The sequence below is a fragment of the Bufo bufo genome, chromosome 2 (assembly GCF_905171765.1).
Source record: "Bufo bufo chromosome 2, aBufBuf1.1, whole genome shotgun sequence".
In the NCBI taxonomy this organism is placed as follows: Eukaryota; Metazoa; Chordata; class Amphibia; order Anura; family Bufonidae; genus Bufo; species Bufo bufo.
In genome coordinates, this window is record NC_053390.1 from 361,886,704 (window position 1) to 361,905,859 (window position 19,156).

General features: G+C 42.3%; 1 protein-coding gene across 1 annotated transcript in view; it reads left to right on the plus strand.

Moving 5' to 3' along the window:
• The window catches only part of KDM4C (lysine demethylase 4C), a 320,670-nt gene that overhangs the window by 202,643 nt on the left and 98,871 nt on the right, over nucleotides 1–19,156 (plus strand). The window contains 2 exon segments of the mRNA XM_040419760.1: nucleotides 1,393–1,469; nucleotides 15,713–15,768. Of these exon segments, the coding sequence (XP_040275694.1) occupies nucleotides 1,393–1,469; nucleotides 15,713–15,768 (133 nt within the window).

Genomic DNA, 19,156 nt, shown 5'->3' on the forward strand with positions numbered 1-19,156 from the left:
GTGTGAAAGGGGCCTAAGGCCTCTTTCACACGAGCGTGGCGTGTTAGGGCCGGAAAAGATGCGGGTGCGTTGTGGTAAAATGCGCTTTTTGCACCCACGTGAGAAAAATCGGCATGTTTGGTACCTAAACCCAGACTTTATCACTGAAGTTCAGGTTTGGGTTAGGTGTTGTGGAGATTTTATTATTTTCCCTTATAACATGGTTATAAGGGAAAATAATAGCATTCTTAATACAGAATGCAAAGTAAATTAGGGATGGAGGGGTTAAAAAAAAAAAAAAAAAAGTTAACTTACTGCTCCATAGCTGCCGGTCTCTGTTCTATCTTCAGGACCTGGCAAAAGACCTGTGGTGACGTCACTGTGCTCATCACATGGTCCAATCACATAGTTCATCACCATGGTGAGGGACCATATGATTGGACCATGTGATGTGACGTCACCACATGTCCTTAGCCGGCAGCTCAACATTACAGAAAACAGAGATCCGCAACTACGCGATCAAGTGGACTCGGTGAGTTAATTTTTTTTCTTTTTAACCCCTCCATCACTATTTTACTTTGCATTCTGTAATCAGAATGCTATTATTTTCCCTTATAACCATGTTATAAGGGAAAATAATACAGATCGGGTCCCCAGCCCGATCGTCACCTAGCAACCATGCGTGAAAATCGCACCGCATCCGCACTTGCTTGCGGATGCTTGCGATTTTCACGCGGCCCCATTCACTTCTATGGTGCCTGCGTTGCGTGAAAAACGAATATAGAGCATGCTGCGATTTTCACGCAACGCACAAGTGATGCGTGAAAATCACAGATCATGTGCACAGCCCCATAGAAATGAATGGGTCCGGATTCAGTGCGGGTGCAATGCGTTCACATCAGTCATTGCACCCGCGCGGAATACTCGCCCGTGTGGAACGGGCCGAAGGGTTGCACAGCATTATAAACGATTATAATGCTGTGCAATCCTGTCAGAGGAGCAGAGGCCAGAACTTACCCTTACACTGACACGCTGAGAGTTTCATGCACTGAATTCACTCGTGTGTGTCTGGTCTTAAAAGCTGTACTTAAATAATATATTTTGGACTTTTATTTTCCTGTGCAGTAACCTGCTATGATTCTTTTTTTTTTCTGTCATCTAACAAATAGTTCCTCTCTGACATACTGTAACATAAGTTCTTAGGTCCCAATTTTTTGCTAGTCTCCTATCTCATAGAGGAAAACCTTTTACGAAACGAAAATGCTTGATATTTGTCTCAAATGTCAAGGACATTCTGCCATGGTTATTTTCCCTTTTAATCCTGTCGTTTTCTTGCGCCATACACCGCTGAGTTTCTTGAAGATTCAGAGACCAGAAGGACCAGATTTCATTAATTGAGTTCTCTCATTACAGGTTGTTATGGTGTTCCTTCCCATGAAATTCATGATAGATGGATGTGTTCTCGATGTAGAAATGGAGTTTGGACAGCAGTAAGTTGCTTCATTTGTTTTTAGACTCTATGCATGACAGACTAGCATGAAACGTGTGATATTCAACAGCTAGCTACTGACTAAAAACCTCCTATTGTGCAAAGAAAGATCCCCTGCTATAATTATTTGGCGCTATAGTTTACTCACCCAAATCAATTTCAAGCAATCTGATTGGGGTGGCAGCATGTTACTCTGATATTCTGTACACTATGTTGGAGAAAAAAACCTTAACAGATCGTGGCGCCTTATTGACATTTTGTTTCTATATGAAATAAAGTGGGTTTTTCTGTTACAGTATTTATTTATTTTTTTACCTTTGTGGTATTTATAGGTATTTTTAATTTGGCAAATCGGTAAAAAAAAAACTGTGTATAACTAATCCATAATTTATCAATTACATTTATGCAGCCATTTTGGTTTGTATGAAATGTAGGCAAAATAAAATAAAAATAATAAGATGAAGGGTTATAATATATTCTGAATTAAAGCTCTGTATTAAAGGGGTTATGAATGAGTAGGGCATTTCGAATGAAGTATTAGAGAAGCAGGTGAAATTGTCCAGGCATTTTTTATTGATTCATGCCTACTTCTATATTCAAACTGTGGGTGTATTGCATACCCTTTTTATCTCTGGGGCTATCTGTGAGGGGCTTTTTGTATGTAGGGAAGGAAGTGGTCAAAGGGGTTATCCTGGAAAAGATAATGATGACTTATCCTCAGGATAAGCGGGATGTCAGCGGCTGCCCAAGTCCCGACATCCCTGCCGATCAGCTGTTTCACTGAAGCTCTGGTGAGCGATGCAGGCTCCCGGCAGCTTTCTGAGGACAGAGCTGTACATTGTATAGTGACAGTGACTTGGTAATGCAGCTTAGCCCCATTCACTTGAATGGGGAACTGCCACTAGGCCATGTGACTGATCTACAGTGATGTCACTGGCTTAGGAAGAGGCTTCGGCGCTCAAAGCCTCTTCTAACAGCACTCCCGAAGATCTGATACTGATGACCTATGCTGAGGATAAGTCATAAATATATTTTTCTGGAGAAGCCTTTAACAAGAACTTAATTGCAACGCATTCTGTCGGGGTGTGCTAAATCCTTGCAGCACCCTGCTGCAAGGATCTCTCACAGTGTTAAATGTAAAAGCCAGCAGGGAGCGCTGTTCCTTATGCAAGAGCGCCACCTGTGGCTGTAAATTGAACGGTCAGCCTGTAGGCTGTGAATTAACCCCTTCCTGCCCTAACTGTGGTAGGAAGATAAAGAAGATTCACTTAAAATAAATAAAAAATTAAAAAAATAAATATAATTATAGTTTAGCAATAGTTTTATCAATAGTATAGTGGAATTTGTGTGTGTAGCATATACTAAAACACATTTTTTATTTAAAAAATCTAGGTATTCGTTTTAGCTGTATTTTATATAGCAGGGTGTTTTTTCAGCGTAAAATATACAAACACATTCATATTTGTTTTCATAAAAAAAAATATATTAAATGTCCAGATTTCCCCAAGATGAATACCTTAGGGGAACAACATAAAAAACTTCACTTTGAAGGGGCTTGTAACATATTGGCACCTTGTACAACATTTTTCTGGCAGTACGGTACCATAGAACCAGTGATGAAAAATAGACCACCAAAACACGCTACAGTCTTTTGAAGGCTTGCATCGGGCCTAGCCAGTAGATAAATTACATAATTAGCGTCAATTTCAGGGTACAAGTGTACGGTAATGGTTTTAGAAATGTTTTGTCTTGAAACCTTTTGTAATAGGAAAAAAAATTGACAAGAAAGGGAAAATATTATAATTTTTTCATAATTTTCACATATTTATATATTAAAAATATATATATTATATCCATCATCTAATGGCACAAAAGAAAGGTCTAAGGTGTCCCATGAAAAATAATATCAAATACATGTAGGTTGGCTGAGAAATTGATCAGTTATTTGCAGTTAGACAGGACCATCGCTACAACGAAAAAAAAATGGCCTGGTAAGGAGGGGGGGAAGAACACCCTGGTAATGAAGCGGTTAAAGAACTTTCTCTAACAAGTATTAATACTGAATTGGCATGTTCAAGATGGGTATTTGCTTCTGTGTGCATTTCAGCTAGATCTTCAACCCACAATTTTATGTTGTGATGTGGATTTTAATTTTTCCCACATTTTACTGGCATTTCATTTGACATCAAAAGAATCTAAAATGCAGGTCTGCTGCTATTCCTTTCCCCAGCTAATGCTCTCACTAATGGCAGGATCTCAGCTCTCATTATTCTAACAACAGACTACACAGCAGCTGCACAGCACAATAGGTATTCAGTGTCTGCTTGAAATATGGTAGCAGATGATCATATATTGTATATCAGAATAGTCATTTCAGTATCTGCTCAAGGTCAGGCGATCATAATTCTGGTTTTGCACAGCAGAAAGTGTCAGCTGTGACTTAACATGTATCTCCTGTACATTTTTTGCTTACTATGCTACAAAGTTAAGAGAAGAAAACAATGACTCGCAGCTTTTATTTAGTCTTTTGTAGAACTTAAGGCCAGTGAAACCAGTTTTTGGTGTTGGTATGTTTGAATTGACTGTCCTGTTTGTGGAAGGATGGAGGAAAATGTAAAATAAATTAATATGTACTTCTCTTCTGCGCCTTGCCACTTATTTTCCTGCCTCCGATTTCAGACCAGGTGGGCAGATGTTGCAGCATGACTTTTCACGCTAAGTCCAGCTGATGCATTGACTTGTTCTGCGTTGGTAGGGTGACCATATTTTGGTTTTCAAATAGGAGAACACTTGCGGCAAGGTGGTTGACAGCGCTGCGCTATGTCTTGACGCTGTGTGCGGTGAGGTCCAGGGAGCTGTGAATGTAAAGCACATATTCACCGGTCCCTGGGGCCTCCTGTCCTCTAAAGATGAAGTATTTTGGTGCCCTAGGCAGAGCAGGCAAATTACCCCCCCTCCCTCCAAATCAATTCAAACTGACCCTTCTTTCTAATAACAAGATTTAAACACATTTTATAAGAAGCAGTCACTGGTATACCCAATGTAACGCCAGTGACTTACAGGTGATTTCTTCACAGATTTCATTTGTTCACTTTCATATTCTTCTCCATTTGGTTCAGACCATCATACGCAGACGTCTTAGGCTAAGGCTGTTCTATGCCTCTGCTATATAATTATTTTCTATAAAGGACCCTATCTGGGAAGGGTTTATTATTACTCAAACACTACTGCCTAGACGGCTACTAACCACTCTTGTCCCAGACTAATAAAACATAATTTTTACATTTTTTTTTTTTTAAACTGGTGAAAGGATAATTTGTGAGCTACCTAAGGGGTTAAAAAACAGATGCTGTAAATGAGGAGTTGGTGAGGTGTATAGGTAGGCGGGAGTGCACTAACACCGCTCAACCACACACCACCATCCCAGCTGTATGAACAGAGTACTATGCTGTGCCTGATCAGATGAGCCTTATGGCAATGCGTGTTGTTACATCAAGCACATAGATCGCAGCAATAACTCAAATGGGGTTCAGCAGATTAAAACCTAAAATCCGCCCCCCAACATGTTTCGCCAGCTAATCTGGCTTCATCAGGGGTATCGGGCAGACTTGAATACCTAACGCTGGTGGGGGAATTTATCCTCTATCCTCTAAACTTTCACTTCCTGTAGAAGGAAGCACCAATCCAAAGGGGGTATGGATCTAACTACACTGCTCAAAAAAATAAAGGGAACACTTAAACAACACAATGTAACTCCAAGTCAATCACACTTCTGTGAAATCAAACTGTCCACTTAGGAAGCAACACTGAGTGACAATCAATTTCACATGCTGTTGTGCAAATGGGATAGACAACAGGTGGAAATTATAGGCAATTAGCAAGACACCCCCAATAAAGGAGTGGTTCTGCAGGTGGTGACCACAGACCACTTCTCAGTTCCTATGCTTCCTGGCTGATGTTTTGGTCACTTTTGAATGCTGGCGGTGCTTTCACTCTAGTGGTAGCATGAGACGGAGTCTACAACCCACACAAGTGGCTCAGGTAGTGCAGCTTATCCAGGATGGCACATCAATGCGAGCTGTGGCAAGAAGGTTTGCTGTGTCTGTCAGCATAGTGTCCAGAGCATAGTGGCGCTACCAGGAGACAGGCCAGTACATCAGGAGACGTGGAGGAGGCCGTAGGAGGGCAACAACCCAGCAGCAGGACCGCTACCTCCGCCTTTGTGCAAGGAGGAACAGGAGGAGTACTGCCAGAGCCCTGCAAAATGACCTCCAGCAGGCCACAAATGTGCATGTGTCTGCTCAAACGGTCAGAAACAGACTCCATGAGGGTTATATGAGGGCCCGACGTCCACAGGTGCGGGTTGTGCTTACAGCCCAACACCGTGCAGGATGTTTGGCATTTGCCAGAGAACACCAAGATTGGCAAATTCGCCACTGGCGCCCTGTGCTCTTCACAGATGAAAGCAGGTTCACACTGAGCACATGTGACAGACGTGACAGAGTCTGGAGACGCCGTGGAGAACGTTCTGCTCCCTGCAACATCCTCCAGCATGACCGGTTTGGCATTGGGTCAGTAATGGTGTGGGGTGGCATTTCTTTGGAGGGCCGCACAGCCCTCCATGTGCTCGCCAGAGGTAGCCTGACTGCCATTAGGTACCGAGATGAGATCCTCAGACCCCTTGTGAGACCATATGCTGGTGCGGTTGGCCCTGGGTTCCTCCTAATGCAAGACAATGCTAGACCTCATGTGGCTGGAGTGTGTCAGCAGTTCCTGCAAGACGAAGGCATTGATGCTATGGACTGGCCGCCCGTTCCCCAGACCTGAATCCAATTGAGCACATCTGGGACATCATGTCTCGCTCTATCCACCAACGTCACGTTGCACCACAGACTGTCCAGGAGTTGGCAGATGCTTTAGTCCAGGTCTGGGAGGAGATCCCTCAGGAGACCGTCCGCCACCTCATCAGGAGCATGCACAGGCGTTGTAGGGAGGTCATACAGGCACGTGCAGGCCACACACACTACTGAGCCTCATTTTGACTTGTTTTAAGGACATTACATCAAAGTTGGATCAGCCTGTAGTGTGTTTTTCCACTTTAATTTTGAGTGTGACTCCAAATCCAGACCTCCATGGGTTAAAAAATTTGATTTCCATTTTTAAATTTTTGTGTGATTTTGTTGTCAGCACATTCAACTATGTAAAGAACAAAGTATTTCAGAAGAATATTTAATTAATTCAGATCTAGGATGTGTTATTGTTGTGTTCCCTTTATTTTTTTGAGCAGTGTAGTTACTTGTGGCCTATCATTGTAATCATTGTTACTATGACAGGTTAGTGGCGTCACTAGGAGGGGAGGCGCAGTAAGGACCGCCGCAAACACTTACCCTCCATACGTATTCCTTGCATTGTAGTGCGCATGCGCTGGGACTTAGATGGGAAAGAAACCCCTGCGCAATATCGATCGCCGCAGACACTTGTCCTCCTTTCGCGCCCACTGGTTTTCACTGCACATGTGCAGGGACTTAGAGGGAACACGGGTAGTGCAGCTGCTCTTATACTTATAATGCGCATGCACTGGGACTTAGATACAGATGCCCAGCTGCGCAATACAGATCGTCGCAGATACTTAAACTCTATTTGCGCCTACTAGTTTCCACTGCGCATGCGTCGGGACTTAAAAGGAAAGACGGGCTAGAGAGGGTACTGCGGCTGCTCCTATACTTGGTTCATATTGCCGCTAGTTCATATGCGCTTGCGCATGCAAAAACAGGGGGGCCATTAGAGTCTGGCCACAAATATCGCTGCAGTTGCACTTATATATTCAGTTAGTCCTCATGATGGTTGGTATACATATGCGCATGCCAATTTTTAACCATTGCGCATGTAGGAGAACTTAGCCATATACAGGCCCATTTCCTTCTATTGCGCATGCGTTAGAACTTCTAAATGGGACTTCACCAGAGAGTAATACTGCGGCTGCGCAAAAAAGTCTGCTTGCGCAACGCCGATTGGTTATTATTGTACTTATAAACACCCTCAAAAAGGTGAATGAACAAGGCCAACAGGGAATACCACTACACCTATGCCACTACTTTCATCATATATGCCAATGGTTGGTCGACACTACCACTACAGTTTCTTAGTATTCTCATATAGGGAATGATGCAAATTATTATTCTGGTTTACAGACCCACTATGAGAGGCCCTAAGGGCTACACACTTTCTCAATCTCATCATATTATAGTAGTAGTACTTTGATATACAGTTTTTACACTGTATTTCTTTTACTTTTGTAATGCTATCCTGACGTTAGCTTATCGCTTGAAGTTAGGCTTAATATATCGTATGCTTACTAACTTTATAGCTTATAACTTCTGTCAACATTGATATGAGAAGGTGTTGGCCCCATCTGGGAATACCTCTATCAGGCTCTGTTTGCTACCCACCATAAAAACATTTTTTTGGTAGTAAATTGATAAACCAGCGTTTATATCTGCTCACATTGGATTCTATTTGTTTCTTCAACATATATTGTGCTGTCTCCATCTTACAGAAATGATGTATAGGTAAAGCCTTCATTAAGCCCATTGGGGCTAAGGCTATTCAGGCGGTAGATCCACCTTGTCTCTTCTTGTAGCAGGATTTTATCTAAATCCCCTCTCCGTGCCCCCAAGGTTTTTTTGCACACACCCCAAAACTTTAGGGATTTCGGATCGACATTGTGAAAAGCTCTTGCGTGTCTTGATATTGTTGTGTCTGACTTCGTATTAATACTGCTTATGTGTTGGCAAATTCATCGTCGGAATTCTTGAGATGTTTTGCCCACATACAGTTTGGGACACGGACAGAGTGCAATGTAGACAATACCCATTGTTTGACAGTTAATGAACTCCCTGATCTCATATTTCTTATCATCCAGGGGGTTTGTAAACATCTTTCATTTTTGTATATAAGGACAAAAGCTACATCTACCACATGGGTAGGTACCTACTGTATTGGACTTCAACCAGGTGGTTTTTGGTGGATCCGTGCTGTGGAAACTATGCACTAAAAAGTCCTTTAGATTTTTACCCCTCCGGTACGTAAACTTAGGTTTAGATGTTACAACCTCCTTAAGGTCATTGTCCGTGCTTAGCACATGCCAGTGCTTTTGTAAAATTTGGAACACCTTCCGGTATTGTGCATCAAATGTGCCAATGCATCTTATTGGTGAAGTCGCAAATGTCATTTTTTTTGTTTACTAGGAGATCTCCTCGATTGGTGCTCTTAGCCCTATGAAAGGCTTTATGTAAGGTCTTTTTTGGGTACCCCCGTTGGTGAAAGCGGTGCAGCAATGTATTACATTCGCGAGCGAACCCTGAATCGTCAGAGCAGTTCCGGCGAGCGCGTAAATATTGGCCGGTAGGGATACCCCTTTTCAATGGCAGAGGATGATAGGTCTGCCAGTGCAAAAGGGTGTTAGTTGAGGTTGGTTTTAGATAGACCTTTGTCCTGACGCGGCCGCCAGATTCCAGAGAAATTTGCAGGTCAAGGAAAGTGAGCGTATGCTGATGTATTTCTGAGGTAAATTTCATACCTACATCATTTTGGTTTAGGCTGGCAACAAAGTTGTGAAACAGTGCTGTTCTGCCATCCCACAAAATCAAAACAATGTGAAAACTATAGTGTCCTCCCACCAACCTAAAAATAGGTTTGCGAAATTTGGTGCGCATTTACTCCCCATAGCTGTCCCAACTAACTGCAAATAAAAGTGCCCATTAAACAAAAAATAATTGTGTGTAAGAAGAAAACGTAAAAGTGTAAGTACTAACTTATTGTGAGCGTGAAATTGTGTACCTTTAGTAAAGAGAAACGATGCTACTGCATTGATTCCCAAATCGTGTTTGATGTTAGTGTATAGAGCTTCAATATCCAAGCTGGCAAGTTGGGTATGTTCTGTGACCTGAATCTCCTGTAATCTGGCGACCGCATCCTTTGTATCTCTAACATAGGATGGTAGAGAGGGAACAAACGGCGAGATGAATTTGTCAACATATTCGCTAATATTCTCCAAAAGGCTACTTTCACACTAGCGTTCGGAGCGGATCCGTCTGATGTTTCATCAGACGGATCCGCTCCGATAATGCAGACGTTTGCATCCGTTCAGAACGGATCCGTCTGCATTATAACTTAGAAAATTTTCTAAGTCTGAAAGTAGCCTGAGCGGATCCGTTCAGACTTTACATTGAAAGTCAATGGGGAACGGATCCGCTTGAAGATTGAGCCATAAATATTGTGTCATCTTCAAGCGGATCCGTCCCCATTGACTTCCATTATAAGTCTGGACGGATCCGCTCGCCTCCGCACGGCCAGGCGGACACCCGAACGCTGCAAGCAGCGTTCAGGTGTCCGCTCACTGAGCGGAGCGGAGGCTGAACGCTGGCAGGCGGATGCATTCTCAGTGGATCCGCCTCCACTGAGAATGCATTAGGGCCAGACGGATGCGTTCGGGGCCGCTCGTGAGCCCCTTCAAACGGAGCTCACAAGCGGACACCCGAACGCTCGTGTGAAAGTAGCCCAAGACTGTTACCCGAGATAATCGGTCTCCCAGGTATGGGGTATCTCTGCTTGTGGATCTTAGGAATGGCGTATATAGTTGCTATGGTCGGTCGCAAATTTAGAAGATATTTGTGCTCATCCTTGGAGATGAGATTATCACTTTTTGCCCCTAAAATCGCCCTTAATTCCTCTACATACTGTGCTGTGGGGTTAGAGTCTAATATTTTGTATGTCCGTGTGTCCTTCAAAAGGTCCATCACCATACTTTCATACATTTTACTCCCCATAGCCAAAATGTTTCCACCTTTATCAGATGGCTTGAGTACTAGCTCTGGATTTCCTGACGCATGCGCAGTGGAAACTAGTAGGCGCGAATAGAGGATAAGTATCTGCGGCGATCTGTATTGCGCAGCTGGGCGTCTGTATCTAAGTCCCAGCGCATGCGCATTATAAGTATAAGAGCAGCTGCGCTACCCGTGTTCCCTCTAAGTCCCTGCGCATGCGCAGTGAAAACCAGTGGGCGCGAAAGGAGGACAAGTGTCTGCGGCGATCGATATTGTGCAGGAGTTTCTTTTCCATCTAAGTCCCAGCGCATGCGCACTACAATGCAAGGAATACGTATGGAGGGTAAGTGTTTGCGGCGGTCCTTACTGCGCACCTAGTCATCTTGGACCTCCCCTCCTAGTGATGCCACTAACCACGCATTGCCATAAGGCTCATCTGATATTGGTGCTTACACCCCGGAGTCGGGGGTCAAGTAGACATCAGGCACAGCATAGTACTCTGTTCATACAGCTGGGATGGTGGTGTGTGGTTGAGCGGTGCTAGTGCACTCCCGCCTCCCTATACACCTCACCAACCCCTCATTTACAGCATCTCTCATGGGGCACAGTGTTTTTAACCCCTTAGGTAGCTCACAAATTATCCTTTAACCAGTTTAAAAAAAAAAAAGTAAAAGTTATGTTTTATTAGTCTGGGACAAGAGTGGTTAGTAGCCGTCTAGGCAGTAGTTTTTGTGCTATATAATTAAACACCATTATTAATAAATGGCACACTGTTGATGGGGCCTGTTGTGTATTTTACATTAGGTCCCAGGAGATTAGGTTATACCTCTGCATTGACTCATTTCTTCTACAGTCCACCCCCACGCTCTACAGCAAAGAGCCCCCTATTCATTGCCATCCTGTAGCCTCCACCAATACTGTGCCTGTTGCTGCTCCTTGTGCCAACATTACTGTACTGATAGTGCTGCCAAAGACCTGAAATACTGTACTGGCAAAGTAAAAGAGCCAACTGACAAGGCTACAGAACTAGAAAATGATGGGCACCAAAGACTTTAGGCATCAAACTCCAGACCCCAAAATTAATACAGACCTCCTGACAGACCCTTAAATTAATACAGACCACTCAAATTCATACAAACCCGAGATTACACCCTAAATGTATACAGACCACAAATTCATAAGGACCACAGTATCAGACCCCAAATTTACGTGGCCTCCTATAGCCTCCTTCCCTTAAATGCAGACCTCAGACACCACAAAATTTGTAACAATGAAAAGTAAAGATCACCCTGCAAAAAATGAGCCCTCACACAGTTCCGTAGACATAGCAATAAAAATGTTATGGGGGTCAGAATATGACAATGAAAGTAAACAATTAATTTATTTTTCAGCATTAAAACACAAGAAAAACTATACAAATGTGCTATCGCCGTAATTGTACTGAGCCAGAGAATGAATGTGACATGTCAGTTTTACCCTACATAATACTGAGGTGGAATTTTATTTTTATATTTTTTTTCTTTCAATTCCACCCACTATATTGTGTGCAATATTAAATGGTGCCATTAGAATGTACAACTTGTCCAACAAAAAAACATGTCCTCATATGGCTATGTGAACAGAAAAACAAAAAGGTTATTTCCCCGGCAGGGAGTGAAAAACTAAAAAGCATAAACAAAAAATCCTCTGGGAACGAAGGGGTTAAACTTTGCCTGTCCCATTTATCACTTGTTGGGGTGCAGAACATATTTATAGAAAATGAAATTAGTGTTTGTTTTTTTTTTTATCTTTATGGAAAATAACTATTTAATAGGCCTCTCTTTAGTGAAGGCGAAACACTGCTAGATAGAATTATTAACTTACATATAGTAGAAACATTTCATTGGAATGTCATAGCCACGGTTTTGACCCCTTAACGCAAAATGCCGTGCATGTACGGCGGGGGAAGCTCTGCCAGAACGCATTCCGCCGTACATGCACGCGGGCTGATCGGGCGGGTGCTGGAGCTGCGCCTGCCCGATTACTGAAGGGATTTGGCAGTCCCCGGTAGCTGGGTTTCCTAGGCAACCTGTTAGGCCTCATGCTCACGAATGTTGTTTTGGTTGGCATCCGAGCCGCAGTTTTTGGGGCTTGGAAGCGGACCCATTCACTTCAATGGGGCTGCAAAAGATGTGAACAGCACTCTGTTTGCTGTCCGCATCCGTTGCTCCGTTCTGTGGTCCGCAAAAAAAATATAACCTGTCCTATTCTTGTCCGTTTTGCGGACAAGAATAGGCAGTTATATTAATGGCTGTCCGTGCCGTTCTGCAAATTGCGGAACGCACACGGATGCCATCTGTGTTTTGCGGACCGCAAAACACAACGGTCGTGTGCATGAGGCCTTAGTGTATTACTCAGTGTAATCCACTAACAGGCAATGCATTACAATACAGACGTATTGTAATGCATTGCAGAGGGGATCAGACCCCCAAAAGTTGAAGTGCCAGAGTGGGACAGAAATAAAGTTTTTTTTTAAAAAGTGTTTTCAATAAAAAAATATAAAGTTTCAATGTAAAAAAAAAAAAAAAAAAAAAAAAAACGCTCCTTTCCCCTGATTTTATAAAAAATAGAAAAAAATAAATGAAAAAACACACATTAAGTATCCATAACGACTGGCTCTAAAAATATATCACATAATCCACCCCGTCCGATAGACACCATAAAAAAAACATTTATAAAAACGGTGTAAAAAAAGCCATGCCCCCCAAAATAGTACCAATCTAACCATCACCTCATCTCGCAAAAAATGAGCCCCTAAATAGGACAGTCGCCCCAAAAAAAAATAAAAAACTATGGCTCTGACTATGGAGACACTAAAACATGATTATTTTTTTTTTGTTTCAAAAATGCTTTTATTGTGTTAAATGTGAAAAAAATACAAAAAAGTATAAATATTTGGTATCGCCGTGTCCGTAACAACATTCTCTATAAAAATATCACGTGATTTAACCCCTCAGGTAAACACCGTAAAAAAATAAAATAAAGTTGTCAAAAAGCCATTTTGTCACCTTACATCACAAAAAGTGTAATAGCAAGTGATCAAAAAGTCATATGCACCCCAAAATTGTACCAATCTAACCGTCATCTCATCCTGCAAAAATGATACCCTAACTAAGACAATCGCTTAAAAAATAAAAACTGTGGCTCTGTAAAGCATGATTTTTTTTGTTTGTTTCAAAAAAGATATTAATATGTAAAACTAATATTAAAAAAGATATTAATGTGTAAAACTTAAATAAAAAAAGTATACATATTAGGTATTGCCACGTCCTTAACGGCCTGCTCTATAAAAATATCACATGATTTAACCCCTCAGGTGAACACCCTAAAATAAATAAAACTGTCACCTAACATCACAAAAAGTGTAATACCAAGCGATTAAAAAGTCATATGCACCCTAAAATAGTATCAATCAAACAGTTATCTCATACTGAAAAAAATTAGCCCCTACATAAGTCGCTCAAAAAAAACAAAAAAGAAAAACTATAGCTTTCAGAATATGGAGACACCAAAAAAAGATTATTTTGTCATATTTGGTATTGTCGCGTTTGTAACAACCTGCTCCATAAATATACCACATGATCTAACCTGTCAGATGAACGTAAATAACAAAAAATTTAATGTGTGGCAAAACAGCTATTTTTTTGTTACCTTGCCTCACAAAAATTGTAATATAGAGCGACCAAAAATCATCTGTACCCTAAATAGTACTAACAAAACTGCCACCTTATCCCGTAGTTTCAAAAATGGGGTAACTTTTTTGGAGTTTCTACTCTAGGGGTGCATCAGGGGGGCTTCCAATGTGACATGGCAAGTTAGAATTATCCCAGTGAAATCTGCCCTCCAAAAAACATATGGCGTTCCTTTCCTTTTGCGCCCTGCCGTGTGCCCATACAGCAGTTTACGACCACATATGGGGTGTTTCTGTAAACTACAGAATCGGGGTAATAAATATTGAATTTTGTTTGACTGTTAACCTTAGCTTTGTTAGCGGAAAAAAAGTGATTTGAAATGGAAAATCTGCCAAAAAAGTGAAATTCTTAAATTTCATCTCCATTTTCCATTAATTCTTGTGAAACACCTAAAGGGTTAGCAACATTTTGTAAAATCTGTTTTTAATACCTTGAGGGGTGTAGTTTCTAAAATGGGGTCATTTTTGGGTGGTTTCTATTATGTAAGCCTTACAAAGTGACTTCAGACCTGAACTGGTCCTTTAAAAAGTTGGTTTTGGAAATTTTCTGAAAAATTTCAAGATTTATTCCTAAGCCTTCTAATGTTTCCAAAAAATAAAATGGCATTCAAAAATGATCCAAACATGAAGTAGACATATGGGGAATGTAAAGTAATAACTAGTATATGAGGTATCACTATCTGTTTTAAAAGTAGAGATATTGAAATTTGGAAATTTGCAAATTTTTCCAAATTTTGGGTAAATTTTAGAAATATTTAGATTCACAATATGTGACGAGAAAACAATCTCATGATGGCTAGGATGAGTAAAAGCGTTTTAAAGTTATCACCACATAAAGTGACACATGTCAGATTTGCAAAAATCAGTCTGGTCCTTAAAGGGGTTCTGCATTTATTTATTTATTTAAACTGATGATCTATCCTCTGGATAGATCATCAGCATCTGATCTGCGGGTGTGCGACACCCGGGACCCCTGCCGATCAGCTGTTTGAGAAGGCAGTGGTGCTGGCAGTAGCGCCGCGCCCTTCTCACTGTTTGCCGCATGCTCAGTGACGTCACGACTAGTATCAATGGCCTCGGCGGAGTTAAGCTCTGTTCACTTGAATGGAGCTTAGCCCCGCCCAGGCCGGTTGATACTTGTCGTGACGTCACTGGGCCTGCGGTAAACAGCGAGAAGTCCGCGGCGCAACTGCCAGCGCCGCTGCCTTCTCAAACAGCTGATCGGCGGGGGTCCCGGGTGTCAAACTCCCGCCGATCAGATGTTGATGATCTATCCAGAGGATAGATCAGTTTTAAAAAACTGCACAACCCCTTTAAGGTGAAAAATGGCATGGTCCTTAAGGGGTTAAACATTGACATATTTGCAGGTGGGAAAATTGGGTTTCTTTTAATTGTTCATTTCGAATTGGTCAATCTCGTTTCACACTTACAACTTATTATAAAGAAAGCCATTGTCACTACGCTTGTCAAATACAAGCATAGAGCTGTTCTTCTCGGAGAACTTTCAAAGCTGTTCGATATTGACTTTTCTTAACTGATGTTTTGTTAAAGAGCCATTAGAAAACGATTTGTTCTAGTAGAAATAATGAACATGGTGGGCAGCTTTATGATTTGCAATTTCACATTCTGCACTTTTCATTCACAAGAAAATGTCTCTTTATTAATTTTCTTTAAACCCTCTGATTTTAGGAATGTTGCCTTTGCAGTCTGCGAGGGGGCGCTCTTAAGCAAACAACAGATAATAAGTAAGTCTTATTTTTTTCTTAAAAAAACTTAAACTATAAGGCTGTAAAAATGTAAATAAGCATGAAGTATAAATAAGTGCAGCAGTTGTTGGGTTAGTTCCTATAAAATGATAGGCTGTCCCTAAGGGAAATATGGTTTTACCGGATAAGGACAGCCCAGCATGCATACTGTCTCCGCTTGGCTTGTATAGCTTTAACTATATTTGCTTTTAGCAGGTCAAACAGTTTTTTGAAAGGAAAAATTTTGAGATACATATCTTAGAGATTTACTTTTATATTTCTTTGGTGTAGTAATTGAAACAAATAACCATTTTGGCCTTGCATTTAAAACTTCTTTTTACATTATTCAAATATAGCATATTAATATTCTATGAATCATTACTATTATCATTCTTCATCAGGCCGTTTTGTCATATACATAAGATTTTAATTTTTGTGAACTTTTAATATGGCTTGAATGAGGGGGAAAATTAACTAAAGAAACAAATTAACTAGACTCTATTGAGATTTGAAACCCCGGACCTTCTTTTTGTCAGACAAAAGACTTACCTGTAGTCCAGGAATACTCAGCTGACAGACTGCGTGAAACAGGGAGCCGTCGGCTCCGTACTTCATTGTTCCCCTTCTGGTGATTCAGAGCTGGCGGGCACTGTGCCACAGACACTGCAGCAGAGGGCGAAGGTCTGCATTGCATTATGCTATCTGCTACTCAACGTGGCAGGTGCAATGATTTCATTGCATCACACATGTAAGGGCTGTTTCACACAAGCGCGTTCATTCTAGGAGTTGCGCTCCATGTGTGAGTGTGATCCTCCGTTCTGGTCTTTAGGAGCGCACAACATTATGATGATTATTTTATGTGCCTCTGCTTGACCTTACTTCTACCGGATCATAGTGACATAAAGCTGTCAGTATGATTCTGTAGAAATAAGGTCAAGCAGAGGCACATAGCATCGTAAATCATGATAATAACGTGCACTCCTGCAAGTCCAGAACGGGGGATCATACTCACACATGCAGCGTGATTCCCACAATGGACTAATTTGTGTGAAACCCCTTTAAGGGGACATAATACTGCGTGAGAGTACTTAAGCGGACGTCATACTGTTTGGGAACCACTTATGGGGGCATCACTCTGTGAAGGGGTCACTCAAGGGAGATGACTGTGTGTGTGGGGGACACTTAAGGCGACATGATACTGTGCAGCGAGCACTTAGAGGACACTTTGTGTGGGACACATTCTGTGTGCGGGCACTTAAGGGATCATTCTACTGTGAGGGAACCAATTAGGAACATCATACTACATGGGGGACATTAAGGGGGCATCATACTGTAAGGGGAGACACTATGAGGGAATCATACTCTATTGGGGGCACTAATGGGGAATTGCACTGTCTGAGGGGGCACTAAGGGGCATCATTACTGTCTAGGGGAGCAGTAAGGGACTTTGCTACTTTGAGGTGGCACTAAGAGGACGTTCTTATAGTGGGATTAGAGGCGTTGTTTATTGTTGGAAAAAAAAAAAAACACCATTAAATATGATTTTGTAGTGTGGGAGAAGTGACACGGAAGCTTTTTCTAATATACATTATTAAGTGAATTTGTGCATTTGTATGAAAAAACGGGCTCTTCCCTCACCATCTACAGAGCGTAATAAACAGCTTGAATAAGCAAGCACATCCAATCACATCTGTAATCCTATTATGTACGATACAGCCTGCTGAGCTATGTATCTAATCCTATCCTGTGTAATACAGCCTGCTGAGCTGTGCATCTAATCTTACCTTGTATTATATTGCCTGCTGAGCTGTGTATCTAATACTATCACGTATGATACTGCCTGCTGTGCGGTGTATCTATTCCTACCTTGTATTATACTGCCTGCTGAGATGTGTATCTAATCCTACCTTGTATGGTACTTCCTGCTGATCTGTGTATCTAATCCTATCACGTATGATACTGCCTGCTGATCTGTGTATCTAATCCTATCACGTATGATACTGCCTGCTGAGCTGTGTATCTAATCCTATCTTGTATGATACTGCCTGCTGAGCTGTGTATCTAATCCTATCACGTATAATACTGCCTGCTCAGCTGTGTATCTAATCCTACCTTGTATTATACTGCCTGCTCAGCTGTGTATCTAATCCTACCTTGTATTATAATGCCTGCTGAGCTGTGTATCTAATCCTACCTTGTATTATACTGCCTGCTGAGCTGTGTATCTAATCCTACCTTGTATTGTACTGCCTGCTGCTCTGTGTATCTAATCCTACCTTGTATTGTACTGCCTGCTCAGCTGTGTATCTAATCCTACCTTGTATTGTACTGCCTGCTGAGCTGTGTATCTAAACCTTTATGCACACAACAATATCAGTTTTGCGGACTGCAAGTTGGTCATCTGCTAAATAAGGATACTGTCCGTGTGTGACCCACATCATAATGAGCCCCCATAACAGTGACATCCACTGTGCTCCCATATCAGTGACCTCCACAGTGCCCCCTTTACAGTGACATGCACAGTGCCCCCTTTACAGTGACATGCACAGTGCCCCCATAACAGTGAGATCCTGACGACAGCATAACAGTGACATGCACAGTGCCCCCATAACGGTGACATGCACAGTGCCCCCATAACGGTGACATGCACAGTGCCCCCATAACGGTGACATGCACAGTGCCCCCATAACGGTGACATGCACAGTGCCCCCATAACGGTGACATGCACAGTGCCCCCATAACGGTGACATGCACAGTGCCCCCATAACGGTGACATGCACAGTGCCCCCATAACGGTGACATGCACAGTGCCCCCATAACGGTGACATGCACAGTGCCCCCATAACGGAGACATGCACAGTGCCCCCATAACGGTGACATGCACAGTGCCCCCATAACGGTGACATGCACAGTGCCCCCATAACGGTGACATGCACAGTGCCCCCATAACGGTGACATGCACAGTGCCCCCATAACGGTGACATGCACAGTGCCCCCATAACAGTGACATGCACAGTGCCCCCATAACAGTGACATGCACAGTGCCCCCATAACAGTGACATGCACAGTGCCCCCATAACAGTGACATGCACAGTGCCCCCATAACAGTGACATGCACAGTGCCCCCATAACAGTGACATGCACAGTGCCCCCATAACAGTGACATGCACAGTGCCCCCATAACAGTGACATGCACAGTGCCCCCATAACAGTGACATGCACAGTGCCCCCATAACAGTGACATGCACAGTGCCCCCATAACAGTGACATGCACAGTGCCCCCATAACAGTGACATGCACAGTGACCCCATAACAGTGACATGCACAGTGCCCCCATAACAGTGACATGCACAGTGCCCCCATAACAGTGACATGCACAGTGCCCCCA